The sequence below is a fragment of the Aquila chrysaetos genome, chromosome 1 (assembly GCF_900496995.4).
Source record: "Aquila chrysaetos chrysaetos chromosome 1, bAquChr1.4, whole genome shotgun sequence".
NCBI classification, from domain to species: Eukaryota; Metazoa; Chordata; class Aves; order Accipitriformes; family Accipitridae; genus Aquila; species Aquila chrysaetos.
This window is the reverse complement of record NC_044004.1, coordinates 22582687-22600814: the sequence shown is the minus strand read 5'-3', so window position 1 is coordinate 22600814 and position 18128 is coordinate 22582687. Positions and strand designations below refer to the sequence as shown.

At 44.3% G+C, this 18128-nt stretch overlaps 1 protein-coding gene and 1 long non-coding RNA gene across 2 annotated transcripts in view; one reads left to right on the top strand and one right to left on the bottom strand.

Annotated features, from left to right (window-relative positions):
* PCDH7 (protocadherin 7) overlaps nt 1-15277 on the bottom strand; it is a 296633-nt gene extending 281356 nt beyond the window's left edge. The window contains 2 exon segments of the mRNA XM_030002716.2: nt 12079-14647; nt 14649-15277. Coding sequence (XP_029858576.1) covers nt 12079-14647; nt 14649-15277 — 3198 coding nt within the window.
* A 1814-nt stretch (nt 15278-17091) lies between these two features.
* Nucleotides 17092-17753, top strand: LOC115336163. The gene is made up of 2 exons (XR_003921649.2): nt 17092-17334; nt 17678-17753. It is a non-coding gene; the product is annotated as an uncharacterized LOC115336163 (long non-coding RNA).
* The last annotated feature ends 375 nt before the right edge of the window (nt 17754-18128 follow it).

Genomic DNA, 18128 nt, shown 5'->3' with positions numbered 1-18128 from the left:
GACAGCGAGTAAGATTTGCCTGTGGGCAGTACTATTATCAGTGCCCTATTAGTTGCAGATCGGAGACACTAGCCTTAGATCTGTTCCCATGCCAGTAATCTGTTTCCTAACTGATTGAAAACCAACGGCTCTTGATGAAATACTATTTATTTAGCTTCAGACAATTTGATTAAATGTAAGGGTAATAATAACAAAACTAGTAATGCCCAACACGACATGAAATGGGATGGGTCATATTTTAATTGAGACATTTCAGTCAAGAATACAAAGTTAGGAAACGAAACAGGATATGTTACATGAGAAGCTTTTACGGCAAAGTCATTTTCTTTCCATTAAAAAAAAACCCCACACCACATTGTGAATGCTAAAAAGAAGTCTTTTCTACTGTCAATTACTATAAACCCATCACAAAGTATGAATTCTTAGTCCTTAATGCTAAGTCTTTCAAATCCTTGGACTTATTTAATTTATTTTTTTTCTTTGATAACAGATGGATTTTCTTTTATCCTTAGCAATTTGCATCAATAGTAGATCGTGAAGACTTATAAATACATAAAGCCTTTTAGAAACTTTTGATAGAGTGACATTTTAGCCAGTCCTTTCATATTTTTGTAACATTAATTCTCCAGGAAGGTTACTGTATCATTTGAAGAGTTCAGTCACTTTATATATTTAATTAAGAACTAGTAAAGAAAAAATACGTAAATTCAGGATTCAAGGTGCACTAATATTCAGTATTAGAAAGTCGAAGATGAATTTTCAATTCGTTCAGCAGTGTCTGAAGGGCCAGTTAAATATAACATCCTCCAGTCTCCTTGAATGTCACATAAGTGATAAAATATTTTGCAATATAACGGAAACAAAATCTTCTTAATTTATTCTGCACAGAGGAATTTCACACTGTTGCTTATCTTCTCCTCTGCCCTAAAGAACAACCAAAAAGGTCCAGAATACTAGCAACATGTCATAAATAAATATTTAAAGAACTGGTGTTGCACAAAACAGATAGGACAAATTATGTAAGTGTCCAGTGATCTCTGCAAAATGCAGAATGGCAAAGACAGTGCTGTTTTGCAGTTACACAAGTTTCGTTCACTTAAACTAGATCTCTCTTGTGTATTTTTTTTTAAATTCATGTAAAAAAGCACATTAAAAACACCACAAGCAGCAATTTTTTTAATAGCATACAATTCCACATATGGACTTGGAGAATTTAAACAGGATGAGTTACTGTGCTGCACCAACCTATACTGGTTTCTTATCTGCTCAAGGGAGCTGCCAGCATAAAGTCTGAACCTACCGAATGAACCCACCCATTACATAAACCCACATCCTGGTGAAACACCTGCTGCACCTCAGTGGTAGTTCTTTGTCATTCCTATTAAAGTACTACTCCCATCTGCATTCTGGTTAGATATTTCAGATATGTTATTCTATTTTATTTTATAAGTATATAGTAATAAATTGGGTAAAATACATGACCCAGACCCAGTGTTTTAATTTCTAGGAAAAACACTCATAGTTGAAAGCCACCACAAAAATGGGTACTGCTGTGTTTCACACCCATTGCTGTCACTTTTACTCATATGAATTAACACCTGCTCTAGAAATAGCTGCATGTTACTCGTATTCAGAAAAAATCCATTAAAATAAAGTGATAGATTCAGGCCCTTAAGTTGCAGGAAGCAGAATAAAACCGTCAGTATATAGTCAGAGGAGCCTTCTGAGTGAATTTTCGAAATCTACATGACAGATCTTCCCCAAGATCTGGGCTGAGGTTCAGTGGCTCAGCATGTAGTGACCTGTCTTAAGTAGAGATTTCTAGTTTCCAGTGCAATTATTCCTTCTGTAAAGGAACTCACAACATTACTTGAAAATGAAACAAATACTTCTTTCTCAAACAAATCAGTTACTGTCCTACTGTAAACCTGTGCTGCAACTGGAACATAATTACACGCTCATTGAAAATATCATTTTTCTGATTCAACAGAATGATGGATATCCTCTCTCACTATCACACAAGGCACATGTTATGTCATTATAACCAATTTAGAACACATGGATGGAGATAAGGAAACTCATTCACCATTTCATTACTCAAATTTTATGACAATGTAACTTCACTTAGAACAGGAGTGACATGATGGAGAATGAGACCAAATGTATGTTGAAACCAGCAGACATAAAAGTTGTGAACAGTAAAGGTGGTAAAACAGGGATTTAAAATATCACTGTGATAATGTTGAGGCCAGGTGAGGTAACTAATACTTTAATTTGCTGTTGTTTTATTATCTATATTTCCATTCTTGTCTTTCATCTTTAGAAAGCTTGCAAACTACTGAAGTATTTTCTCTTGTTAAATATAGTGTTTAAAAAAGGACTCCCAAATAAATTAAACAGATTTGCCTAAGCAAATGGCCAGATTTCATGTGAGAGAAGAAGTTTTGCATTATAAAGTGGATATGAATTTTCAGGCCAAGTCTTTCTCGTAAGTACGCCTACAAGGGGTAACACACAACTCCACAAAAAACACCGTGACCTAGCAGGTAACTGAACAAAGGTAGCTTGCCATGTATACTCTTGCTGTATCATTACTTTGAGTAAGAATGTGTTTAATACTAAAATCGTACTTTTTGAAATGTCATTAAAGCCACATCATTCCCAGAGCCTGTTACAAAGATAATTTTACATTTGGATGTCATACATGATGAAAACCTACTCTGTTATTTTGCAAATTATACATATATACATGCTGATAAGTTAAATGCGGGAGATTTGATGCATAACATCCAAACTGCTCTTCTGTATCTATTTTTTTTTTTAATATAAAGCAGTCTCTGAATACTATATCACCTGATTTAACTTACAGCAATTGATATTAGTTAAATTTGATTGACTTTTGTGGAACTACCTGTAGGTTCACCTAACATGAAATAAACATCAGCCTGAGAGGTCTGAAGATAAATGGAAATTCAGTTAAGCTAACTGCTGTCAGTATTGTTTCTGTGAAAACAGAAACAGTTTTGTCAATTCAAAAATAACTTCTTAACCTAACATCAGTATATATTTGAACATACATCTGCACATGCATGTTCTATCAATAGGCATCTGTATGGCACACACATTTGAAAATTGTGCCTAAGTTCTTACTAGAAAAATCATTTTCAACCTTGCCAAAATGCACTACATTCACAGAGTGTTTAATTTTATTTTAATTATTGTTTCTTTAAGTAAACCAAAGGATTTAGTGATTGCTTTTTTGTTTGGCCTTGAGCTCCAGCTACAGAAGAGTGTCCCAGAAGACACCCAGGTCTTGCATCATGCACCCTGTCTACGCAGCTCTGTGCAGATATCTCAGAAACATTAGGGTATCTAAAGTGACACTAGGATGCATATGTTTATTTAGTTGAATCACACCCAGAACACCATGACACTCTCCGTAATTTCCTTGAGTTCATTTTTCAGCATAACACTGAACTCGGAAACACAATTCTACATCAAGTTGTATCCCTGTAAAAGTATTGTCCCGATAAAGGATATTTTCCCCAAGAATAAGCCTCTGAGAATGTGTTAAAGCGAGTCTGCCTCACATGGATTTGGTATCCAAAGGAAGTAGGTGCTGCTTCTCATATTTTACAATGCTCCTAGGGCTGAAAACTCCTTGACATCTATACGTGGATAGACAGAATAAATTATGGCAGCCCCTCCTGCTTCTCTCTGAGAAGTACTACCACAGAGAAAACATTTGGCACATACCACAACAGGCACACATTTCCTGGCCACAACCCCAGTCAAGAAACTACTTTTCAGGCAGTTTATGGAGGATTCTCCATAACCATCATGTGACCATGTAATGCAGAAATTTTTATCCTGTCAGGTGACAAATATTTTGTTACTTACAATGTGGTACCATAAAGGAATTGATTCAGACAAGGCTGCAAGATACAATTCTCTCTGAATTTTTGGCAGATGGAATCAGTATTTCTGTATTCTTGTTCTACCACATATTCTATGAGTGATTTTCAGCACGTCAGCTAGTACCTACCTTCTGTACCTAGTCTTAAAAAAATCGACTTTACATAATCTATAATTTGACTTTATATTATCTGTAGATAATAAAAGACCCTATATCAAATACTTTGATAAATATTAATTTTATTGCTTCCTAATACTCCAAGAATGCTACTTGCAACAACACATTTCTTTCATCCAAGGATTACAAACTCAGCCATTAGGTTGTTTGATTCAGAACATAAAATCTGTAACAAAATCTCATCTGACAGAACAACGTTTGCCTTTTAAAAATATACTCGCTCTTGTCAGTAGTTAATAAGGTAAATTAAGTTTTGAAAGACAAACATAATGCTTTTCTTCAGCTTCTAATAATTGTGTCGTTTGTGATCCACTCTGAGTAAAATTAAGCTATGCTTTTGGGGTTATGCTGCAGCATTTTACAAGCTAATGACTGCAAAACAGCTGTGTTACCTAAATGAGAGGATTGTTTGATTGCTATAAACAATAAAAAAGAAAGCACATCACTTTTACATACCTTTCAGTTTTAAATGTGGCCAGAGTATTATTTCTGTTCAAACTTCTAAAAACCAAAACTTTTAAGTTTTCCTGTCTTCTCCTTCCACACACACACACAAAGTGATTCCTCCACACTACTCATATGTGTTATATATCAAACTTATTCCCTATTTTTTGAGTACAGTCAAAAGTTGCTCTTAATTGTAATTTTACAACTGTTGTCGGTGAAAATGGGCACATAAGAGTGAGCAAATGACTCATGTTAAGCACAGTTCCACACAGCTGGACAACTCCAATGTGCGTCACTGACATCGTTCAGGAACTTGACTAACTGGTACTTCAGTATAATCACGTTTTAAGATTTTGACATCTGTTCATGACCTGCTTTCAGTTAAATATTTATAGAGGAAATTGCACTAAAATAAGAAATTAAGAAGTTTTAAATCCTCCTTTGTCTTCTGTTGTAAATCACATTTTAGATGCCCCAACTAACCTTGGTTACTCTAGCATTAGTGTGATATTTTGTCATCCACAACAGCAAAATAAAAGTGACCTTGGGACCTGCAAAACAGCAAAATAAAAGTGACCTCTGTTGCCTAAAGTATATGGAAGACAGTAAGTCAGACCTAGCTTTTTCATAGTACGTGCATGTTCTCTCCCCTCTCTTCAAGACATTTTCTTTCATAGAAGTCAAAACGCAAATGGACCCTGTAATTTTATCTTGTCTGGTGTTTGACTCACACTTTAGATTCACAAATTATTTTTACGTACGTTAAGGTTTAAAAATTTCAAACCTTGCAACTTAGTACAAATAAGAAAAAACATGAAAGGATACCAGATATAGGAGAATTTCATTTTTTACTATTTACCTAGCAACATGCATTTTCTAGGATAGGAAGCTAGCAAGGCTTGAAAGGACTGGCTATTGTGAGATCAACTGAAAGTAAATAATTTAAAATATTTTTAATAAAAGTATTTTAAATGTTCTCCTTATACTACTACTGGGCCATGCAGCATACACTGTTAGAATAACTTGAAATGCACAGTCCGCATTAGCAACACACTTTTAATTAAACTGCACAGTCAATAAACTTGACATACACCCATATGAATGTTGGAGTTTTCTTTTACAATCTTGATTCAAAAATCGAAAGAATGCAAAAATAATAATAATTTAAAACTTTCTTTTGATTCTGGAGTAACTAGCAACTAGTAATATTACTAGTTATTACTAGTAACTAGTAATAGTAACTAGTAACTATTGATTAAAATTAATAAATCGTATACTCTAGCAAAGTCCAAAATCTGATAACAGACGGACAACAAATCTACTGTTCTGGGAAAGAAAAATCAGGGGAGAAAAATACAGAAATAGCACTGCCTGAGCACACAGTGAGATAAAAACACCTACAAAAAGTAATAAATATTTAAAAAAAGGAGAAATGTAGAACAAAAATTACATGGAACGTATTACATGCAGCGTAAGACTGAAAAAAGGAAATTGTTTTGCAGCTTTAACAGTTTCTAGATATCTGTTGGAAGCAGACTTGCTTAGAAAACCAGCCTGCTAAATAGTGTACCGAATTGCTCATATGTCTGTATCAATATTTCCTGTATATATAGTCAATGAAAATGAAAATGATGTGTCCTGTTAAGGTTAGTAATTAAATACTAAAATGTTCAGCAAATATAGGGAAGAGTTCACAGTGCTTGTGAAGGATCTAGTTAATTGACTCATAAGCACAATGTTAACTACTGCTGAAGTCTGTTGATTTTCTTTTGTATTTTAATGCAAAACCAATTTGATAAGTTTTACATTTCAAAGTAGCCTAGCAGATCACTAACTACATAAGCCTTCTTGAAAGAAAATCCTTATAGGAAAATGTGCCTGCAGCTGCAGGACAGGTATTTCTCCGAAACACAACTGACAGTTGGTTAAACTAGCAAGTATCCCAAATACTAGAAAACAAGGCAACTGACCTTCAAAAAAAAAAAAAAAAAAAAAAAAAAGAGAGAAAGAAAGAAGAAACACACTCAGAAATACACTGCTACAGTACAAAGACTGACACAGCAATAGTCAAACTGCTAACCATGGTTATAACCCAGGTTCATATCGGTATGTACAATGCCAGAGAGCTGTCTGAGTTGATAAATCAGACTCTATCCTTTTAAAGATGTTTCTTGCTACCCCTTGCCTATAATAGTACAGTTCTTTACTTATTCAGAGCATGAATCCTCCTTTACTCAGATCCTGTCCCTTTTGGCTCTGCACATCTCCTGGGAGTGCAGAATGATTCAGTGGTAACTTAGTCATTTGCACACTGTACAAGATGATTTTACTGAAGAGGAAAAAAATAAAGACTGCACTTATCAGTGGAACACTTTGTGTTAAATAAAGATAATTAAAGCATCAACAATCCATCTATTTCATGTTTAATTAGCCCCTCTTTCATGATAATTTGTTACTGAAGGTCAAATGTGGGTCACTTTTAAAAACTAATTGTAAAGTATTTAATATAATGCAAATTGAGAACAGAAAATTTGAAATATACTTCTGTACACTTTGCACCAAACAGTATTAATGTATGAAAGAAGTCGCCAAAGTAAATGTTTATACTTAATGACAATGTTCCCATTTTTTTCTCTATGTTGCACTTAGTGCTACCATAACATTGTTATTTTTACGATTATTATACTGTAGAACATTTGCTTAGTTGTGAAAAACTTTATTCTTGAGAGTTGCTTTGTGATTATAAAAAGCAGTCTTTGAGATAAGCGCCTGTGTGTATGTGTGTGTCTGTACATAAGCAAGAAAAAAAGATTATGCTTTCCTGCATGGTTAAACTGATTGCTCCCTTGATGGATGAATTTTGGGTCCTATTAAGTCTGCTGGTTATATGTACATATTTATGAGGAAATTGACCCATTTAGTTTATAGATACAATTCACATACATGATAACCAACTAGTCAAAATGCTTCTACATTGCAACAGACTGATTAATGTTTGAAATGTTATGAAACAAATTAACTGGCTACCGTACAAAGAATTTTCTCAGAAATTAATTTCTACATATTTCACTTTCATGGAAATAAGACTTTACAGGAAATGCATCTAGTTTTGACTGGTGTGTCAGGACACACTGGTATCATAAACATTTTTCTTCACTAAACACTACATTTCCAAGGAGAAAAGGCATAAGGATAATTCATAAAGGATTACAGAATTGGCCAGGAAGCAAATACCCCAAGTGAAGAAATAATGCTGCTCAGAAATTCCTGTACTGGTTCTGCTAACACTACCAGAAGTGACCAATATCTTTAAAAAAAAAAAAACAAAAACAAAAACAAAAAAACCAACACCACCACAACTGCAGTGTTCTAAGTAGCCAATAATCATTGTTTGTTGAGCAGAACCAGTGAAAAAGAAACCAAGACAACATGATGGCCCAAAAATGTAAACATATAAACAGGGTTTAAAAGGCCTGTTCTTCAAGCAGTTGTTGTTAACATGCTAATTTCATATTTGTGATTAAAAGTTTCAGTGAAATAAACCTGCTCATATGCCACTATTTTGCACTGTGAAACAAAGTGAAAAAAACAGCATATATTATAAAGATATATCTGTAACTAACATGAGAAAATAAACAATTATTTACAATTAAAATCTATGATTAGAATTATGATTAAGGATGCAACCCTCCAAGCTGCTAAATTATTCCTCTTAGGCACTGAGCTTTCCTTATCTTTGGCTGTCTTTGCTGGAAGTTAGTATTATTCAGGCTCCTCACAGGCAATGTGCAGCACCTGGAGGGTTCAGATTTTAAATCTGTGATCCAGAAAAACACTTGCTTAAACTCTTCCCCATTCAGCAAAACACTTCTGTGTAGCTTTAACTTTCGGCAAGTGATTAAGACCTATGGAGTACTAAGTGATTTAAACATCTGTTTGCCATTGAGCGGTTATGTGTTAGTCCTTTACTGAATAGGAGAGAATTAATAAATGGGAGCCTAAAAGAATATTTCGGAGTAATACCATGCTAAATGAGACAAGAATAGGAGTTAAACTTGTGAAAGATCTTCTAAAAAAGTGACGGTGAAATGTCAGAAGACTACTGAATACAGAATTTAGTTTTAAACTTTTTATAAACCACCTGATGTCAAGAAGGAGGAGATTTACAAATGGCTTATAGTTTTCTCCGCTGAAGTTCTCCTATACAGTACTGTGTCAAACAAGATGTATTTGGGAACTCATATAAGAAATTCCATCCATTACCTTTAAAAGGAAGTATCAAATAATCAGAACAAAAACAACTTGCATTCACTAGGGTACACCAGTCGGTCACGTAAGTAGAGACTTTATTTCCTGACTGCTATATTGTAGATATACGAAAGTATCAATTACCAATTCTAATTACACTAATGGGAAATTAGTATTGCTCTCATCTCCAGTAACTTAGAGCAGGTATGTTCTGCTGTGTCCGCTTATTTGTTCTAAAACTTTATACACCTTCTAATGTCTCCTTAGAACAAAGGGAACTGCTGATGAGTAAATAAAGGCAGCCTTAGAGATTTCAACCAGTCTCCCTATCATGGTCGCGTTAATATGCCACTGGTTCTATTTCACATGTGCCGCTGAACTATGTAACAATCTGATGTACACCACATCAGAACCCTGTATCTCAACTGCTTCGCATTTCTCTCTAAACAATGTGCTGAGCAAGAGCTGCACGTCGTTTGGGTGTTCAAAATCCTCATGTGTTTTGCCTGATAAACTGAGAAATGCTCCACTGTCAATGTCTGAGATGTGAAAAGTCTACATATTGTTTATGAAAATAAGTCTTAATGTCCCCACTACTATGCAAAAGCATGAACAAAACTATACAAATGTCACTCAGCAACAACTTGGCAAGTACCCATAGGAAAGTGGTAACAGAAGTTTTGTGCCTGGTAGCCTCTCCTGTAGAGTCTGTTATTTAGCACTACCTTTGCTGTTTTCTTGGCCACTTTCCTTAACTTACGTGCATGCTTTTCAAGGGTGCAAATACTTTCTGCATATTTAAAAAGACAAGGCATTAGAATATTGACTATGAACTACTCAGGTAAAATAACCTTTGTAACAAACTAAATATTTAGCACAGGAAGACTATCGGCACTGAGAAACTGGTTTTGTAACAAACTAGATAAATAACAGAGCAATTCAGCAAGTAATTCTTTCAGTTTGGTTGTTGCAAGTAAAAGTGTAATAAAGCCATTTTCTTCTACTAAGAATTCTTCTAATGTATTGCATATCAAAATAAATCCTTCAAAAATGTTAAGTAATTCAAAACATATTTCTGCAACATAATCTTAAATAAGTTTGGGGGTTTCTTATCAAGCAAAGTAGTAATTTGTATGGTGTAATCCTTCACCATTCCTACACTTAGCATGCAAGTCATTCTTTACACTGAAAATAACTTACACTTTGACAGTTTATAATTCATATGTTTAGATGAATTGCAACAGCAAGAAAGAAGTAGTATCTGATTAGCGTATGTTCCACTGCTATTTTGTTACTCCAGTGTTCACTAAAATGGCATAATCTGCTATGTGCTTAATAAGCCTTAGTAGATGGAAGCTTAGGAACTTTCTTAGCACTTTGTATTTTATACAGACTATTTTCAAACTGAAATTGTAATGTACTCTCCAGGAGAGAGTTAATGAAATGTATCACCCAGAAACTACTGTGTCAAGCGTTCTATAAATCTGTATCACTTATAAAACAATATACACAAAAATACTGGCAGGTAGTTCATCAATCACACTCTTTTTGGTGATCTGGGAGGACTGAGTGGCTCATACAATTCATTTTCTTTTACAGTATTTTAAGTATTTCTGTGCAGAATGCAAAAACTGGCAACACATTGTAAAACTTCAATTGTAGTAGACTAGCAGACGTTTCAAAGCATAAAAAAAAAAGTCATAGTGTACCATATTTGCATGTTAATAAGTCGAAAAGAAAGCGGTTTTGTCAAACTAGTCAGAATTTCCCTGTTCCAGACTTGGCTCTGTATTTACGTGACTCAGTATTCATTTATCCCTAGGTTCTTGTGTAATGTGCACTGTAGCTGAGGAAACATTCAGAATATTATCTTACATGGAAAGATGTAATGGAAATCGCCAGGTGTTAAGTATCTCATTTTACTATCCCCCAAAGAAAAGTGACCTCTGTTCAGGCTACATATGTGTCTTGTAAAATAAACAAAACAAAGGCTTTCGCTTACGAGCTTGATTCCCCCCTGTGCTACCCCTATTCTATTTCAAGGACTGTAAAGAAGTCCCTGCCACCACCGGGTTTAGGCTCTGGGAGCTTCCCTGAACCCACCTCCGCCAAGGCGGCCGCGATCAGCGCCGGTCAATCGCGGCGCTCCCGAAGGCGCACCTCGCTCTCGGAGGGCTCACGGCAGTCCCGCTCGCTGCAGACAGAGCTGTGCAGCAGCTGGGCTGGCAAATCAGGGCCTCTCAGCTTGAATGAATGAATTTCATGTGATATACAAGGCGGGGGAGGGAGGGCAGCGGAAACATACCGGGGTGCCATTCTAAGCTCACTAACATTTATGTGTATTCATAGCAGCTGCTGCAAGGAGTGCAATCTCTGCGGTGTGAGTTAGACCGCAGACAGGCTTTGTAGACTATTTAAGCATTTTGGTCCTAATGAGCGCCGTGGTAATTACAGCCGTTAACGCTTCAGCGCGGCGGCTGCAAATCCCCTCTCACCCAGAGCTTTAGGAAGCGTCAGGCGGGCAGCAACCCCCCTTCCCCAAAACACCTGGCTACCGAGGCGAAACTTTCCTCCTTAGCCGGAGCTCTCTCGCTCTGAGGCTGGGAAAGCATCACGGCGGGGGAAGCGCCCGCTGCGAGCGGGACCGGCCGCTGAAGGCGGGGCCGGGGGTGGGGGGCGGCAGGACCGTGGGGGCGGACGGGGGACCGCGGCCCCCCTGCGTGGGGGTTCCTGACCCCCCCCCCCCCCCCCAACGGCCGGGATTGGCCTGCGGCTCATAAAGGCATCTCGGGTTGCCTTACAGCTCGCTGCCTGGGCTGGCGACCGAGTCCCCGGCCCGCCGCCCCCCGCCCCCGCGGCCGGCTGCCGCTGCGCCTGCGGGGGGGGGTCGGGTCCGAGGGGGGGCGGTCCGCGGTCCCGCCGGCGCCCCCGTCGGTGCGGCTGTACGGACGGGCCGGTTGGCTGCCGGATCTGGAAAGCGGAGGGAATGATGATAATCCCGATAATAATAATAAAGATCTCTGACTCTCCTTCCTGCGTGCTGCGTGCGGGTCCGGGCGCCTGACTGCCGACGGGGGGGGGGGGGGCGGAGATACCGGGCTGAACGGGTCACTGAACCTGACAGTCGTGTCTGCTTGTGCCGGTGTGGGAGGCGGGGGGAGGCGGGCACCGCCGCTCCCTCACCCGCTGTGGGGGTGTGTGCGTGGGGGTGCGTGTCTGCGTGGGTGTGCGTGTGTGTGCAGGGGTGTCGGGGGCTCCGCGGGGCCGTGCGCGGGCCGCGGCGCTCTTACCTGTTTGCTGTACTTGCTGCTGGCCTGGCAGCTGTACTCGGAGCAGTGGTCCGACCCAATGGAGATGTTGTCGCCGGCGCCCACGAAGGTGTTGGCTGGGGGCAGGTCCTGCACGGCCTGGTGCTTTTTGCCGGCGGTGGGGGACTGCGGGTGCAGCTGGACAGTGGGCAGCGGCGAGCTGGACTTGTAGTGCCTGGCCAGGTCGGGGCTGCCCGGGCCGCCATTGACCGAACGGTACCGCCCCATGCCAGGGCTGTCGGAGAGCTTCTCGTTGACGCTGTCGTAGCGCTGCCCGTTGGGCTTGGAAGCCTCGACGGTGACGATGCTGCTGTAGAGGGGCTGCTTGCCCTTCTTGCCTTTCTTGTCCTTCTTGGGCTTCTTGGCCTTGTCGTGCTGCTGCGGGGTGAAGAAGTCCTCGTGGTCCTTCTTGCCGGCCTCATAGCCGTGTTTGCCCTTGGAGCGGCAGTAGCGGGCCATGACTACCACCAGGATGAGGAGGATGACAGTCATGATGCCAGCCACCACGCCGATGACTATGCTAAGCCGCTGCTTGCTCAGCTCGTAGCTGGGGTCACCGGCGATGTCCTGGGCTAGGGGCGTGTGGAGGCTGCGGGCCACCTGGCTCTCCACCACGGTGGCATTGGACAGGCTCTCATTGACGAAGACGTGGAGCAGGGCAGTGGTGGACTGGGGCGGCTGCCCGCTGTCATTCACCTGCACCACGAGGCGGTGCAGGCCGTAGTGCTTGGGGGCCAGCTTGCCCACCAGCGACACCACACCACTGGCCGGGTCGATCTCGAAGAGTTTGAAGGGGTTGCCCCCGACGATGCTGTAGTTGAGGTCGGCATTGAGACCAGTGTCAGCATCGGTGGCCACCACTGTGGCCACCACGGTGCGCATGTTGCTGGAGGGTGGCAGCACAGTGTAGGAACTGTTGCTGGGGAAGGTGACCGTGGGCGCATTGTCGTTTTCATCCATCACAAAGAGGGACACAGTGGCGGTGGCAGAGCGTGGCGGCTCGCCTCCATCCACTGCCTTCACCTTAAAAGTGTAGCTCGTCTGCTGCTCCCGGTCGAAAGAGACGGTGGAAAAAATAGTTCCGGTGTCATTCTCGATGGAGAAGATGCCGGCTGCCTGATCGTGGTCACCAGGCTGGATGGAGAGGCTGAGCTCGGCGTTGCGGCCCTTGTCAAAGTCCATCACGGTCACCATGCCCACGGGGCTGTTGGGCTGTAGGTTCTCCTTCACGTAGAAAGTGAACACGTCCTGCATGAAGCGTGGCTCGTTGTCGTTGCGATCCGCTACGCGCACCACCACCGTGGTGGAGCCCTGCAGTGACGGCACCCCCTTGTCCCGGGCTGTCACCTGGAACTCATAGGTGTCACGTTGCTCGCGGTCCAGCACCGCCTGCACCGACACGTCCCCGGAGTCAGGGTCGATGCTGAAGATGCCGCCCGGCGCCTCTGAAGAGAGGGGCGAGGCCTCCAGGGAGTAGGTGATCTCTGCGTTCTTGCCACTGTCCGCATCCGTGGCGACCACCGTGGCCACCCTCTCGCCAGGCAAGTTGTTCTCTGGGAAGGAGACTTCCAGCACGGCCTGGCTGAACACGGGAGGGTTGTCATTAGTGTCGCCGACCCGCACCAGCAAGGAGTTGTTGCTGGACAAGCTGGGGCTGCCCGAGTCCACAGCCACAATCACCACGTTGTAGTCGCGGACAGCCTCATAGTCCAGAGGGGCCGAGGTGTGGAGGAAATACTTGCGCTTGTTCTGCGGCTCCCCTTCGCCCTCGCTGGCCGGCTTGAGCTGGAAGGGCACGTCGCCCACCACGGTGCAGGTCACCACGCCGTTTTCACCTTGGTCCCGGTCCGACACCTGCACTAGGGCGATGGGGGTATCCACCAGCACGTCCTCAGCCACGCTAGCCACCCCGTCCCGGAGCGGAATGCGCCCGATCTTCCGGATGTCGATGGTGGGCACGTTGTCGTTCTCGTCGCGGATGTTCAGCACGACCGTGGCCTTGTCCGTCTTGGGGGGCTGGCCCCGATCTCGGGCCATGACGGTGAAACGAAGCTGGTTCACCTCCTCCCGGTCGATGCGGTGCAAGACGCTGAGCCAGCCGGAGGTCTCGTCCAGCCGCAGCAGGCGCCTGACAGACTCGGTGGCCGCCCCGAAGACGTACTCGATCTGCCCGTTCACCCCCACGTCCAGGTCGGCGGCTCGCAGCTGCAGGATGGGGGTCCCGGGGCTGCTGTTCTCCGCCAGGTCCGCCTCGTAGACGCTCTTCTCGAAGCGGGGGCTGTTGTCGTTCACGTCGGTGATCAGCACCCTCAGGATAGCCTGCGAGGAGCGCGCCGGGTCGCCGCCGTCCCGCACGCGGAGGCTGAGCTCGTAGGAGTCCCGCTGCTCCCGGTCCAGAGCGCCCTTGACGATCAGCTGCGGCTGCTTCTCCCCGTCGAGGGTGTCGGCCACCTGCAGCTCGAAGACGCTGCTGCGGGCCGCCGCCTCCGCCTCCTGCCGCCGCTTGCTGCCGCCGGGGTAGAGGGCGCTCTCGGAGGCGGCCGCGGCCGCGGCCGAGCCCGCCCCCCCCCGCGCCGCCGCCGCCGCCGCGGCGGCCGCCGTCCCCGCCGGGCTCTTGCAGCAGCTCGTAGCGCTCGATGCCGTTGCGGCCGAAGTCCCTGTCGGTGGCGGTGGGGAGCAGGTAGAGGGTCCCCACGGGCCGGTTCTCCTCCACGGTGAGCGTGAGGACAGGGGAAGGGAAGGTGGGGGTGTTGTCGTTGATGTCCAGGATGATGACCCGGCCCTCGAAGAGGTCCACCCAGCTCTGCGAGGGGCCGATGACCGACACCTCGAAGTCCAGGAAGCACTCGTTCTCGTCGAAGATCATCTGGCACTGCGGCAGCTTCTCGCGGTCGATGCGCCGCTCCGTGGTGCTCAGCTCCCCGGTCATGTTATCGATCTTGAGATAGTCGGAGCCCGATTCCAGGCTGAATGTCACCTCTCCGGAGCCCGTCACGATTCCCAGGTCGGAAGCCACGTTGCCGATGCGGATGTCGGCGGGTCCCTCCTCGGCCAGCCGGTACCTCAGGAGCTGCTTGGCCGCTGCCAGGCTGACCCAGAGCGGCGGAGGCAGGAGGAGCAAGAAGCAGCAGCAGCAGCAGCAGCAATGCACAAAGCCAAGTAGAGTCCGCATCTTCCTCATCTTCCTCGCACCGACCCCCCCCCCCCTCACTCCCACCTGCCCCCCCCGGTAAACTCCCCCGGTAAGCCAACAGAGCGGCTGAGCGTCCGGGCGATTAATTATAAAATCCTTCTGTTCCTGGAAACTTATTGTCTCATGGCTGGTGCAATTGGTGGTCAAAACCCTGCCGCTGGCTCCTCTGCTGCTCTCCCTGCCTTCCAGTTGCGATATACTTACAGTTCACGGGACAGTGTATTTTGCTTTTTAAAGATTCATCTCGGTAGATAGGATGGGATTTTCCTCCTCCTCCCCCTTCTCCTCCTCCTGTCTGATTTTACTGTAATCACTTTGCGAGGTTTGCAATAAAAGCAGGAGCAGCACCGTGCGATTTGAAGCCCCCCCAGGTCGTCTTCTTCGACACTAGAGTTAACTACAATTCACACTCTCTCTCTCTCTCTCTCTCTCTCTGCCTCTCTCTCTTTCAGCCGTTTACGACCAAGGCATTAGCTTTATTCTTCCCCCTCTCTGCACACACAAGGGGGAAAAAAAAAAATGTGATTCGCTTTATTCAAAGGGCTTGTGTCCGGAAAAACTCCAAATCCTCTTAGCAATGGGCAGTTCTTTAAAAAAAATAATTTAAAAAGGTAAAGAAAAAAATAAAAATCCCAATAATGTCGGTAGCTGCACAGTTGATAGGAGAAGAACCCTCCGTATTACAGAGCAGTCCACAGAATATCCCCTTTGGTTGGCAGAAAAGCACCCAAATCCATCTTCAGAGATCGCCTAAAATGTTCAGCTCTTTCTCCGGAGCGAATTTTTTTTTAACAACTCTGCGCAAGGTCATTAGTCACAAAGCAACGATACAGAAACTGCAGAAGCCGTTTGCCCAGAATTTGCAAGGCTGTAGATATGAACATACACACACAACAGTCCCAAGTTTGTTTTTGCATCCGCAGTTTGTGTGTGTGCCTTACCTGCATTTGCACTGCATGTGTTATAGCAATCTGGATCTGCAGCACTGAGAGCGATTCACAAATGAGATTGCAGTCTCTCTCTCCCTCTCTCTCTCTCCCTCTCTCTCTCTCCTCTTCCTTCCCGTCCCAATGCAGGTAACCAGATCTGAACTTGATCCTTTCAGTTCAAAGGTTAGCAACAAAACTATGTGTCCAAAGGCGATTATTGGTCTCTCGTAAATATACCCGGAGCGGAACAAGATGTAACTGGATCCCCCACGTGAATTAACACAGATTCTGAATTACATCCATATAAGCAGAATGGCAAAGGGGAGGGGAAAAGAGCCGCGACGCGATTAAAAAAAAAAAAAAAAACCAAAAAAAAAACCCCAAAACAGAGTTCTATTTGCAAATAAAATTATATCAGTCAGTTGTTTCCTGTGATCTGCACCGCCACGGTGGGTGAAATCTGCAATTGTGTATTCCCTCCTGTGTCTTTCAGAGAAGTGTGGATCAGGCGCTTTCACGGCAGAGCGGCTTGTGCTTTAAAATGTTGAATGGCAACTGAGAAGCTTCCCACTCGGAAAGAAAAAAAAAAAAAAAAAAGAAGCAGTAAACCGGCAAGTTTGCCCAAAGTGGTGGGAGCTGCTGAAGCCTCTCTCGGTAGCTCTTCCCTGACGCTGCAGCAGCAGAGCCGCCTGCGCTACATACAACACAGAAAGAGAGAGGGAGAGAGAGAAAGAGGGAGAGCAAAGAGAGAGCGAGCGAGAGTGAGGGAGGGAGGGAGGAGGAGGAGGAGGAGGAGGGAGGACGAGTCAAGCGCTGCACTCCAGAAAGCCCAGCCTTACCCTCTGTCTCTGCTGCTGCTACTGCTGCAAGCGGGATAGCTGCTCATCGCAAAACACCAGTTCAGTCCTCAAAACCGATCCTCGTTACACGCCCGAGTGTTGCTGCTGTTGCCTTCTTAAACCAGTGATCTGTAGTGATTCTCTCCTACCCTTTCCCTCCCCACCTCCGCTGTAGACTGCGAACCGAGCAACGATTTTTAAAGCAAATATTTATTCGCTTTTCTTTTAGGCAGAGCTGGTGCACGTTCGGGGCTCTGCATTTTGCGGAATCACGCTGGTAAGAAAACTCGTTTCGCACAGATTCCCACCTTCCCCTGTTGTGTCGGTGCTTTTGTGAAATAGCTGCAGTCACTGTAACTGCATAAAACTCCGGGGAGGAAGGGGGGGTGCCTTAGATCTCAGACTTTCGTCCTGTTCCCAGTGCTGTTTGAGCCTTTTGGTCTTTGTGTTCTTGTTCTTCCCATTACCATGATTTGAATGTGTCTTTTCAGCGTGTTTGTGGGTTTCCTGGAAGGGGAAAAAAAAAAAAAAAAATCCCTCGGAGAAGATGATCAGGAAGGGGGCGAGAGGGTTAGTAGAATAAACACATGTAGAGAAGTAACAGATTTATTTCCGAACAGAGACTTGCTGCTTCGATGATTGCTAAAATGTAGCGTCACCTACCTGGGTAAGTGGGAAATAAACTTTAATGTTAAAGCTCTCCGCTCAACTTTGTTTATTCTAGCGTCCCTAGTTCGCCTCTCCTTTTGACTTTGCGCCATTTAATCGCCTATGGCTTTTGTGTGCCCCTGCCCCTGCGCCCTGGGTGATGCCTGGCTCCTGTACCTGTCCTCTCTGCTCGGATCCCGGAGGGAAAAGACAGAGACTCCGGGGGGGCTGTCGGGAGAGGGAGGGCTCAGGCGAGCATGGGGCAGCCAGTGGGAAGAGAAGCGTCGAGTGTGTGCATGTGTGTGTGTGTGTGTGTGCGTGTGCGTGTGCGTGTGCGTGTGTGTGTGTGTGCGTGTGCGCAGCGAGGGGGAGGCAGGAATCCAGCTGCTCTCTCTCACCCTGAGAACACATGTGGGAAAACAA